The 12,329-nt window shown below is 41.7% G+C and overlaps 1 protein-coding gene across 1 annotated transcript in view; it reads left to right on the forward strand.

The window, feature by feature from the left end:
• Positions 1-12,329, forward strand: part of SLC9A6 (solute carrier family 9 member A6) — a 65,444-nt gene that overhangs the window by 22,564 nt on the left and 30,551 nt on the right. The window contains exon 7 of the mRNA XM_066357403.1: positions 11,644-11,785. Within this exon, the coding sequence (XP_066213500.1) occupies positions 11,644-11,785 (142 nt within the window). The remainder of the gene's footprint in view (positions 1-11,643; positions 11,786-12,329) is intronic.

Below are 12,329 nucleotides of genomic sequence, written 5' to 3' on the forward strand. Positions count from 1 at the left end.
AACACCATATTTCTAGGAATAGCACAAGGAAATAGTCCAAAATCTTTAAAAAGCACAACTTTGTTGGCCCTGGCCGGTTGGCTCAGCGGTAGAGCGTCGGCCTAGCGTGTGGAGGCCCCGGGTTCGATTCCCGGCCAGGGCACATAGGAGAAGCGCCCATTTGCTTCTCCACCCCTCCGCCGCGCCTTCCTCTCTGTCTCTCTCTTCCCCTCCCGCAGCCAAGGCTCCATTGGAGCAAAGATGGCCCGGGCGCTGGGGATGGCTCTGTGGCCTCTGCCCCAGGCGCTAGAGTGGCTCTGGTCGCAATATGGCGACGCCCAGGATGGTCGCAACATGGCGACGCCCAGGATGGGCAGAGCATCGCCCCCTGGTGGGCAGAGCGTCGCCCCATGGTGGGCGTGCCGGGTGGATCCCGGTCGGGCGCATGCGGGAGTCTGTCTGACTGTCTCTCCCTGTTTCCAGCTTCAGAAAAGAAAATGAAAAAAAAAAAAAAAAATGAAAAAAAAAAAAAAAAAAAAAAAGCACAACTTTGTTTTTCACACTGTTATTAATAGGAGTAAAAAGTTTTTAAGCAGCTTTTTAAAAATTTATTAGGGGTGGCTTTTGGTTAATAAAATTAGACAGGTTTCAGGTGTACAACTCTGTAATACATCATTTGTATATCTATTGTGTGTTCACCACCCCAGTCACATTTCCTTCCATCACCATTTATCCTCCGTTTCTCTCTTCTACCTCCCCTGCTCCCTTTTTTCCTCTGATAATCACCAGACTGTTGTTCTTATCTGTCAGGTTTTTTTGGTGTTTTTGTTGCTCTTTAATCCCTTCACCTTTTTCACTGAGTCCTCTCTTCAGGTTCTCTGCTCATTTTCTAAATTTAAAATTCATTTTATTATTTTTTCTTTTTTTAATTTTTCTTATATTTTAAAAATTATTTTTATTAATTTTTAAAATTATATTAACATGGATTCAAGTGCCCCACTCAATATAACACCCTCACCCCTCAACAACATGCCCACACTACACACCCTTTGCTGCCTTTCTCCTCCCTCCCTCCCCCTTTCCCTCTGGGATTTGCTGTCCTGTTATCTATATCTCTGTCTTTTGTATATATATAATTTCACTAATTCCTTCACCTTCTCTGATCCCGTCCCCTCATCCCCCTTCCCTCTGACTGCTGTCCTTCTGCTCCCTGTGACCCCGCCTCTGCCTCTATTCCATTACTCAGTTCACTGTGTTCATTAGATTCCACATATATGTGAGGTCATATGATACTTGTCTTTCTCTGCCTGCCTTATTTCACTTAGCATAGTAATCTCCAGGTCCATCCATGCTGTCACAAAAGGTTAAGAGTTCCTTCTTTTTCATGGCTGCATAGTATTCCACTGTGTATATGTACCACAGCTTTTTAATCTGCTTATCTGCTGACAGACACTTGGGCTGTTTCCAGACCTTGGCTATTATAAACAATGCTGCAGTAAATATGGGAGTGCATTTCTTCTTCTGAATCAGTGATTTGGGATTCTTAGGATATATTCCGAAAAGTGGAATAGCTGGGTCAAAACGCAGTTCCATTTTTAATTTTTTGAGGAAGCACCATACTGTTTTCCACAGTGGCTGCACCAGTCTGCATTCCCACCAGCAGTGCAGGAGGGTTCTCTTTTCTCCACACCCTCGCCAGCACTTATTGTGTGTTGTTTTGTTAATGAGCGCCATTCTGACAGGTGTGAGGTGATATCTCATTGTGGTTTTAATTTTCATTTCTCTGATGATTAGTGATGTTGAACTTTTTCTCATATGCCTATTGGCCATCTGTATGTCCTCTTTGGCGAAGTGTCTATTCAGTTCCTTTGCCCATTTTTTAATTGGGTTGTTTACCTTCCTAGTGTTGAGTTTTAGAAGTTCTTTATAAATGTTGGTTATTAACCCCTCATCAGATATATCAGCAAATATATTCTCCTATTGTGTGGGTTGTTTTTTTATTCTGTTAAAGGTGTCTGTTGCTGTGGAAAAGCTTTTTAGTTTGCTATAATCCCATTTGTTTATTTTATCCTTTATTTCACTTGCCTGTGGAGATATATCAGAAAAATATTGCCACAAGAGATATCAGAGAGTTTACTGCCCATTTTCTTCCAAGATTTTTGTGGTTTTGTGACTTACATTTAAGTCTTTTATCCACTTTGAGTTTATTTTTGTGAATAGTGTAAGTTGGTGGTCCAGTTTCATTTTTTTGCATGTACCTGTCCAATTTTCCCAGCACCATTTATTAAAGAGAATGTCTATTCCATTGTATACCTTTGCCTCCTTTGTCAAATATCAATTGACCATAAAGGCATGAGCTTCTTTCTGGGTTCTCTGTTCTGTTCCATTGGTCTGTATGCCTGTTCATATGCCAGTACCAAGATGTTTTGATTACAGTGTCCTTGTAGTATAACTTGATGTAAGGAAATGTGATACCTCTCACTTTGTTCTTTGTTCTTCGTTCTATTTTTTATTTTTTTTTAACTTGATTTAGAGAATTAACTTTAACAAGGTGACATTGATCAATAAGAATACATAGGTTTCAGGTGAACATTTCTATAGCATTTGAACTATTGATTATATTGTATACCCATCACCCAATATAAAAATTGTTCTTCAGTTTCAAGATTGCTGAGGAGATTTGGGTTCTTTTTTGGTTCCATATAAATTTTTGCAATATAGGTTCCAGATCTGTGAAGTGTGCCATTGGTATTTTCATAGGAATTTCATTGAATTTCTAGATTGCTTTGGATAGTATAGACATTTTAATTATGTTTATTCTTCCTATCCATGAACATGGTATTTGCTTACACTTCTTTGTATCTTCCTTGATTTCTTTTTTCAATGTCTAATAATTTTCTGAGTACAAGTCTTTTACCTCCTTGGTTAAATTTACTCCTAGGTACTTTATTTTTTGCTGTTGTTGTTGCAATAGTGAAGGGGATTGTTTTTTAATTTCTCTTTCTGGCAGTTTATTGTTGGTGTATAAAAATGTCACTGATTTTTGAATATTAATTTTATATCCTGCCACCTTGCCAGATTCATTTATCTGGTCTAGTAGTTTTTTGACTGAGAGTGTTTGCTATGTGCAGTATCATGTCATCAGCAAATAATGATAGTTTTACTACTTTTTCAATTTGGATGCCTTTTATTTCTTCTTCTTCTCTGATTGCTGTGGCTAGGACTTCCAAACTATGTTGAGTAAGAGTGGTTGAAGGGGGCACCCCTGCCTGTTCCTGTTCTTAAGAGGATTGCTTTCAATTTTTGCTCATTGAGTATGATGTTGGCTGTCAATTTGTCATATATGACCTTTATTATGTTAAGGTATGTTCCCTGTATTCCCACTTTGCTGAGAGGTTTGATCATAAGTGGGTGCTGGATTTTATTGAATGCTTTTTCTGCATCTGTTATATAATCATGTGATTTTTATCCTTCCTTTTGTTTATGTGATGAATACCGTTCATCGATTTGCGAATATTGTGCCAGCCTTTCCTTCCAGAATAAATCCCACTTGATCATGATGCATGATCTTTTTGATGTATTGCTGATTCCAGTTTGCTAATATTTTGTTGGGAAATTTAGCATCTATGTTCATCAGGGATATTGGCCTATAGTTTTGTATCTTTGTAGTGTCTTTACCTGGATTGGAATGAAGATAATGCTTGGCCTCATAAAATGAGTTTGAGAGTCTTCCCTCCTCTTGAATTTTTTGAAATAGCTTGAGAAGGATGGATGTTAGTTCTTCTCTGAACGGTTGGTAAAACTAGCCTATGAAGTCATCTGGTCCAGGACTTTTGTTTGCTGGGAGTTTTATGATAACTGTTTCAGTTTCATTTGTTGTAATAGGTTTGTTTACATTTTCTGATTCTTCCTGATTGAGTTTTGGAAGATTATATGTTTCTAGAAATTTATCCTTTTCACCTAGGTTGTCCAATTTTTTTTGGCATATAGATCTTCATAGTATTTTCTTACAATCCTTTGTATTTCTGTGGTGTCAGTTGATACTTCTCCACTTTCATTTCTAATTTTATTTATTTGGGTTCTCTTTTTTTCTTGATTAGTAGTGTAAGGTTTGTTCAATCTTGTTTACCTTTCCAAAGAACCAGCTCTTGATTTAATTGCTCTATTATATTATTTTCTTAGCCTCTATGTCATTTATTTCTGCTCTGATCTTTATTATTTCCTTCCTTCCACTTTCTCTGGTCTTTATTTGTTGTTGTTTTTCTAGTTCTTCTAGGTGCAGGGTTAGGTTGTTTATTTGAGCTTTTTCTTGCTTCTTAAGGTATGCCTGTAATGCTATGATCTTCCCTCTCAGAAATGCTATTGCTGTGTCCGATAGATTTTGGGTTGTTTTATGTTCACTTTCATTTGTTTCAAGAAATATTTTGATTTTTTTCTTTGACCTCATTGTTAACCCATTTGTTATTTAATAATATGCTTTTTAGCCTCCAAGTGTTTGAATGTTATTCAGTTTTTCTATTGTAGTTGATTTCTAGTTTCATAGCATTGGGATCAGAGAAGATGCTTGATATGATTTCAATCTTCTTAAATTTATTGAGAGTTGTTTTGTGTCCCAACATGTGGTCTATCCTAGAAAATGTGCCATGAGCACTTGAAAAGAATGTATATTCTGCTGCTTTAGGGTGAAAGGTTGTAAATATATCTATTAAATCCACTTGATCTAGTGTGTCCTTTAAGTCTGCTATTTCTTTGTTAATTTTCTTTCTTGAGGATCTATCTAGTGATGTTAGTGGGGTATTAAAATCCCCTACTATTATAATATTACTGTTGATCTCATCCTTTATGCCCATCAAAATCTGCATTATATATTTAAGTGCTCCTTTATTAGGCGCATAGATATTTATAATGGTTATATCTTCCTGTTGGATTGCTCCCTTTATCATTATGTAGTGACCTTCTTTATCTCTTACTTTATAGCCTTTGTTTTAAAGTCTATTTTGTCAGATATAAGTATTGCTACACCAGCTTTTTTTTCATTTCCATTTTCATGAAATATTTTTTCCATCCCTTTACTTTCAGTCTATGTGTATATTTTGTTTTCAGGTGTGTCTTTTGTAGCCAGCATATGTACCGGACCTGTTTTCTTATCCATGAAGCTACCCTATGTCTTTTGATTGGAGCATTAAATGGTTACATTTAAGGTTATTGACGTGTACTTATTGATTGCCATCTTATTCTCTAAACCTACAGTCCTTTCTCTCAATTCCTTTTTTCCTTTGCTCTTTTTACAGCAGACACCATAACATTTTTTGCAGTACTGCTTTGGTTGTAATTAATTCCTTGAGTCTTTTTTTTTCCTTTGGGAATCTTCTTATTTCTCTTTCAATTTTAAACAATAGCCTTGCTGGATAAAGTAGTCTTGGTTGTAGGTTCTTGTTTTGCATCACTTTGAATATTTCTAGCCAATCCCTTCTGACCTCAAGTGTTTCTGTTGAGATGTCCAAAGTCATCTTTATGGGGGCTCCTCTGTAGTAATTAACTGCTTTTCTCTTGCAGCTTTTAGTATTCTTTCTTTGTCTCTTAATTTTGTCATTTTAATTATGATGTATCTTGGTGTAGGCCTTGCTGGGTTCATCTTTAATGGAACTCTCTGTGCTTCTTGAACTTGTGTGACTTTCCTTCATCAATTTAGGGAAATTTTTAGCTATGATTTCTTCAAACAGGTTCTCTATCCCTTGTTCATTCTCTTCTCCTTCAGGAACCCCTATGATGCAGATGTTGTTTCTCTTCATGTTGTTGCAGAGGTCTCTTAGAGTTTCTTCAATCTTTTTGAGCCTCTTTTCATTTCACTGCTCTGCTTCTGTGCTTTTCTTTATCTTGTCCTCTAAATCACTAATTCAATCCTGTGCTTCATGTAGCCTGCTGTTGATTCCTTCTAGCGCAGTCTTCATTTCTGATATTGTACTTGTCATTTCTGACTGGTTCTTTTTTTTTTTTTTTTTTTTGTATTTTTTTGTATTTTTCTGAAGCTGGAAACGGGGAGAGACAGACAGACTCCCGTATGCGCCTGACCGGGATCCACCCAGCACGCCCACCAGGGGCAACGCTCTGCCCACCAGGGGGCGATGCTCTGCCCCTCCGGGGCGTCGCTCTGCCGTGACCAGAGCCACTCTAGCGCCTGGGGCAGAGGCCAAGGAGCCATCCCCAGCGCCCGGGCCATCTTTGCTCCAATGGAGCCTTGGCTGCGGGAGGGGAAGAGAGAGAAAGAGAGGAAGGAGGGGGGTGGAGAAGCAGATGGGCGCTTCTCCTATGTGCCCTGGCCGGGAATCAAACCCGGGTCCCCCGCACGCCAGGCCGACGCTCTACCGCTGAGCCAACCGGCCAGGGCCCTGACTGGTTCTTTTTTATGATTTCACTGTCCTTTCTGATGCTTGCTATCTCTTTATTTAGGTGCTCATTATGACCATCCATTGTTGCTCTAAAATCCTTGAGCATCCTAAAAATCATTATTTTAAACTCTGTGTTTTGTAGTTTGGTTACTTCCAGTTCATTTAGTTACTTTTTTCTGAAGATTTCTCTTGTTGATTCATTTGGGTCATATTTCTTTGTCTGTCCACTCTGTCTGTGTATTAGGTAGCATTGTCTGATTTTGAAATTTGTTGTGGTATCTTTATGAGGAAAATGGGCTCAGTGGTCCTGGCCTCCAGGCCACCTCAGTTCATTGCTCTAGGTATGTTTCTTGAGGGTAGTATTTACCCTCCTGTAGTATGAGAGTATTGAATGCAGTTGGTCCTTTCGTGCCTTCAGGATGGCTTGGCTCTAAGGGTCAACCTTGGTCATGTGTATTACACAGTGTGCAGTGTCTGTCCTGCTGGGCATATTTATTCTCTTCAGTATCTGGTGCGTGCTAGAGTTCTTTGTGTGTGCTGCTTGTGTAGTTAGCTGAGTCTAGGGTTGGTGCTGTCTTTCACCCACTACTGCCTGTGTTGGTTCTGAGTCTCCTTGGATTGGCATCAGCTGTTGTTTGTAATATGCCCTGGGCTATCTGTCTGGAGCTATTGCTCTGTTCACTGTTTGTGTCTGCATTTTCTGTGCCTGGGTAGTGTGGGAGGAGCCATCATGTTTAAGGCTCATCTTCCTCCTGCTTAGAGATGATTATAGCTCTGTAAAAGCCCCAAGCTTCGTAAGACTTGCCTCTACTTTTCAGCTGCTCTGCCTCTTTTTGCTGCTGCCTGGCCTTCTCACAGAGTCTTCTGTAGAAAGACTGTTGTGTGCGCTCAGACTGGCCTCACCCCACAAACCCCTCTACAGGTTGCACGCTTGGAGGGTTAGTGCAGCAGAATTTGTGAATACAATGTTAGTGAGACCTTCTACTTCAGGGGTCTCTTGGTCAGGAACGCAGTATTAGGAAAGCGGTCCCTACTCCAGAGCCTAATCCCTCAGCCACTGCTGGATAGTCAAATTTTATTTCTCTGCAGCAAGGTGATCAACAGGTTCAGATCGAAGTGGGGCTGACAGTCCTCTATAAAGAAGTTCTTCCTGCTGGTGAGCTCCTGGTCTCAGAGAGGAGAACTGAGAGAGTCCTTCCCTTCAGCTGACTGTGCTCCCTCCCAGAGAGTGGCTAAGCTCCTCGAGTGGACCAAACAGTAGGCTCATGGGGACCATACTTTAAATGTCCGTGCTGCAAGCCTCTCTCCCTTCCCCCTGTGGAACCTAGCCCAGCGGGGCAGGATACCCAGCACCAGGCCAGATGACTGTGAAGCTCCACCCTATCCAATGCACACAAGCTGCTGTGCAGGTGAGGGTCACAGAGAATGGAACTCGCTTCAGCTGGGCCTGGGGTCGGTTGAGCTCTCTCTTAGGACACACTGCCAGCAAGGGTCGTTAGGTCCTAAACCAAAGTTTTCTGTAGCTGGCCACTGCATTTGTCAGCCTTGGTCCTCCTTGGAGGGAACCCGGCACAGACCAGTGAGAACACTGCCCGTGACAGGCCCTCAGCAACATTCTTGGAGCTACTAGCAATCTAGAGTTTGTGGCTGCCTCTGCTGGGCCCAGATGCGCATGCAAATACCAAGCTGCCTACCCAAGTCTGGCTTTTACCCTCTCTAGGCTGGGGGATGGGTAGAAAAAGGCCAAGGTCCCCTGAGCCCCTTCTCTTGCAGCCTCTGTCTGCTGGCTGCTTGTTGGGTTTGGCCACTGAAAAAAACCTCTGGCAGAGTCTAGCACCTGCAGCAATTCAGGAATTAAGAAGGGTGGTGTATGTGGCTCCGCCCCTCGGCTCCAGGTATTAGTCTGTCCAGACTTTTTTCACAGACCTCTGTAGGGTGTGGCTTCCAGCAGTCCAGTGAGTGTGGTCTCAGAGACCCAGAGATTTGTCTGCTGGCAGCCCAGACAGTTTCTACTGAGTCTCCTGTGAGGCAGAAGCACCAGTCATAGGCTGGGATGCGGGGGATCTGCGGCCTCCCACATCAGATTTCTGAGTCACTGACATGCCCCCTGCTTCCTGACTTCTCAGATCTTCCCAGTCTCTATAGGGTGGGACAGGAGAGACTCCCTAGGGCAGAGCAGTTGCTTTCCCCCAGGCTGATGTCTATCAGAAGGGGATGCTCCACCCAAGGAAGATGGCAACTGCAGTATTGGAGAATGACTCAGCATAAAGGGGTTCTGGTGGCTGTCCCCCATAGCATCTCTCCCTGGGCCTCCAACTTGACATACTGTCCTCACGCAATTCTAGTCCTCTCAGCTCTCTCTCCTCTAGGGTTCTGGATAAGTGACTGTGAACGAGATTTCCTGTGCTGGCCCTTTAAGCTAGAATCTCCATCTCCAAGAGCTCTTGTAGAGACAAGAAACCTCTCGCAGACAGAAACCTCTCAGCTCTTTTCCCCACCAAATGCTGTCTGGGTGCCGCTTCTAGGCTCTGGGGCTCTAAGCTAGGGCTCTGGGCCTGGGGCTGAGGACCCACACCTCTCAGGGCACCCCCCCACAGTGAGAGTCCCTGTGGACCCACAGCCACCGCTCACTGCTGGGCGCGGGGCAATCCTTTCCGTGTCTCTGCCCTTCTTACCAGTCTCAGTGTGGCTTCTGTGATCCTTGGTTATAGACTCCTCATGGTTTAGTCCAAAGTTGGTTGATCAAGATAATTGTTCTTGAATTAAGTTGTAATCCAATTTGGTCCAAGGAGGTGGCAGTTGGAACCTCTGCCTACTCGGTCACCATCTTGGAGTCTTCTAGAAGCAACTTTTAAATGTGTAACAGTGCAGGAATGGTTAAGTAAATCACATATACTTCCATTTGGACCATTTTTGAAGTTTTAGAAGCCAAGGTTTGAGAGACTATAGTAATTCTTACATCATTGCCAATTGAAGAAGCAGAATTTAGAACCACATGTTCACTGTGATTACAACTAAACATGAAGTAGCATGCATGAAACAAAAAGGGGAAAGAAATACAGATGGGGAATAAGATCTGTCAGGGTAGTGGAGCAATGGATTAATTTCCCATCCCCCAATAGTACATTGTATTACTTTCAGGCTTTTTAAAAATTATTCATAAAAATGTCACTGCCTCAAAATAAAATATTGATTAATGTGGAAAAAATGAGTTAAGATTTCAATCCAGAGGCCAGCAATTGACTAAAATAGAAGAAAATAAATATGTTATTTGTTCTCAGCCCATCATGCCTTTCATGTGTTTTCATGCATTTTTAGCAATTAAAGCATAAAATAGTGAATAATGGGAATCCTGTATTTATTTATTTATTTATTTATTTATTTATTTATTTATTTATTTATTTATTTTTGTATTTTTCTGAAGCTAGAAACGAGAGACAGTCAGACAGACTCCTGCATGTGTCCGACCGGGATCCCCCCGGCACGCCCACCAGGGGGCGACGCTTTGCCCCTCCGGGGCGTCGCTCTGTTGCGACCAGAGCCACTCTAGCGCCTGGGGCAGAGGCCAAGGAACCATCCCCAGCGCCCGGGCCATCTTTGCTCCAATGGAGCCTCGCTGCGGGAGGGGAAGAGAGAGACAGAGAGGAAGGAGAGGGGGAGGGGTGGAGAAGCAGATGGGCGCTTCTCCTGTGTGCCCTGGTCGGGAATCGAACCCAGGACTTCTGCACGCCAGGCCGACGCTCTACCACTGAGCCAACCGGCCAGGGCCGGGAATCCTGTATTTATCTGAACTAATCTAGGGAAGGCAGTCTCAGGAGGGCATGGCACCAGATATTTTGTTCCAGCCAGCATTTTGAAAAAATGGAGAAAGAAGGTTTTCGTAGCCGTATCCTTGCTTTCCGCCAGCCAGCTGCTATATTTCCATATTACATTGTGGTCAGATCTCATTTATGGTGGTGGGGCCCTTGATGTGTAGGTAAGAAAGCATGACATTAAAGGCCACTTTTTATTTAGTAAAACAGTATCAGATCTACTGGTCCCTAAAAGATCTGGTCACTTTGAACATTTAAATGCAAATGTTTAAATTTTTCAATTCTTTGTGAGTTTCAGAAATTTCTTGGTGCGATTACCAGAAATTGATATTAGTGGTATACTTCAATAAAATAGGTAAAATTAGGAAATTTTCATTTGGTCTTCAATTTTTTTCAACTTAACTGGGGAGCTATGAAAAGAACTTGCTGTATGAGGTACAGCAAGCCCATTTTGTAGCCTTGAATGAGAAAAAAACATTGCAGTAACCACAGGGAGAACTCAGTATATTATTAGCAATGTTAGTTTTATTCCTCCTTTTCTTTGACATGACTTGTATGATGTCTTTTGAGTGTAGACTTTTTATTGAAATACTGGTACTTCAATTCAGTGAAATGAGGACTGATTTTGTAATGGTAGGCACTCTTGCCAGAGACCTGCTGGCAACAGTGATTTTTCTCAGCCACTTCTAATTCCTGGGGTGACTGTTTTAAAAGAAGCATTTTAGACCAGGTTTGTATTGTGAGTCAAGATGGAGAGTGCCGCCTGTGATTGCCTGTCCTGGCCTCTTACAGAGTTGCTTTCTTTCAGAAGTTTGAGGTAGAGGATCCAGCTGGGTGTGCTAGAAGTACTGTTGAGTGGGTTCTAATTCCTTGTAAGGCCTCTCAAGCCCTTTTCCCTGTGAAAGTCCATTTCAATGAGTGAATAGATGTTAGGCATTGAGCCCATGCTGGTATTCTAAAAGTTGAAAGGAGACTTCAGTCACCTTTTTTTTCCCCATAGAAAAAACAAAATGTGACCGGGTTGAGTATTATTTCTCTGTGGGAAATAGTGTACTTTTTCATCAATTTGTTCACATTAGTATGTTAGGGCTTTCCGGCACTCAGTATTATTAGTATGTCTTAAGCAGAGTCACAGAAGAACAGTACTGCACAGTATCTGGAAGCTGGAGAAAAGGTTCAGTACAACTTTCATAAACAGGACCTTAGCGTGTTGAACCTCCTGAATTGTCATTTAAGTCAAAGCTGTTTTCTCCGTTAGCTTCAGCTGCTGCAGGGTTTTGGTAACCTTTTGACTTTGATTTTGGCAATTCAAATTCAAAGATTTTATTTTTCCCCCTTTGGTTTCATCTGTTAAGCTCTACACTAGATAATGTTTTTATTTATTTATTCATGTAATGATTTTTTAGATACTGTTTTTAAAGTAAAAGTTGCTTCTGGAAGTAAGAACAGTCTCTTCTTTGTAGCTCAATAGTGGCGTACCAGCCAGCTGGAGACAACAGCCATACCTTTGATGTCACGGCCATGTTCAAGTCTATCGGGATCTTCCTTGGGATCTTCAGTGGCTCTTTCGCGATGGGCGCCGCTACTGGGGTGGTGACGGCGTTAATATCCTTTTATGATATTAATCTGTTCTAGCTAACCCAGCAGCGTGATTGAGTGCTGTGTCTTGTGGCCTCTCTTAGTTCCATGATTAGCATTGTGGTATAATTATTAATCTTATAACCAAGCACTTGGTTTGAAAACATTATACAATCATGTTTACCAATAAATAAAAGAATTCAATTGTTTTGTGTAGGGCTCCATGCCCTCAAACTTGCACTACAAACGTTTAATTAGACACAGTGACCCTTTCGGGTGAATTTTAAAGTTGTGTATAAAGTCAGTGTAAAAATAGATATATTCCAGAGAGCCTCTGAGTGTTCTGTGTTCCCGTGCAGCCTAGCAGTCTTTTGCTGTTTGTTTAAAAGGGAAAATGGGAACCCTACAACCATGATGCCAGTGGAACCAGATAGGGCTCCTGGGCCAGGATTCATGGAATTCATCTCAGCTGCACCGATTTTAACCTTCTGCTCCAGCGTCCTAGACACTGCCAGCAGTTTGCTATCTGAAATATTGGGCAAGTCATTCTGGTTTTCATTTAAAAACATTT

The sequence above is a fragment of the Saccopteryx leptura genome, chromosome X (assembly GCF_036850995.1).
Source record: "Saccopteryx leptura isolate mSacLep1 chromosome X, mSacLep1_pri_phased_curated, whole genome shotgun sequence".
Taxonomy (NCBI): Eukaryota; Metazoa; Chordata; class Mammalia; order Chiroptera; family Emballonuridae; genus Saccopteryx; species Saccopteryx leptura.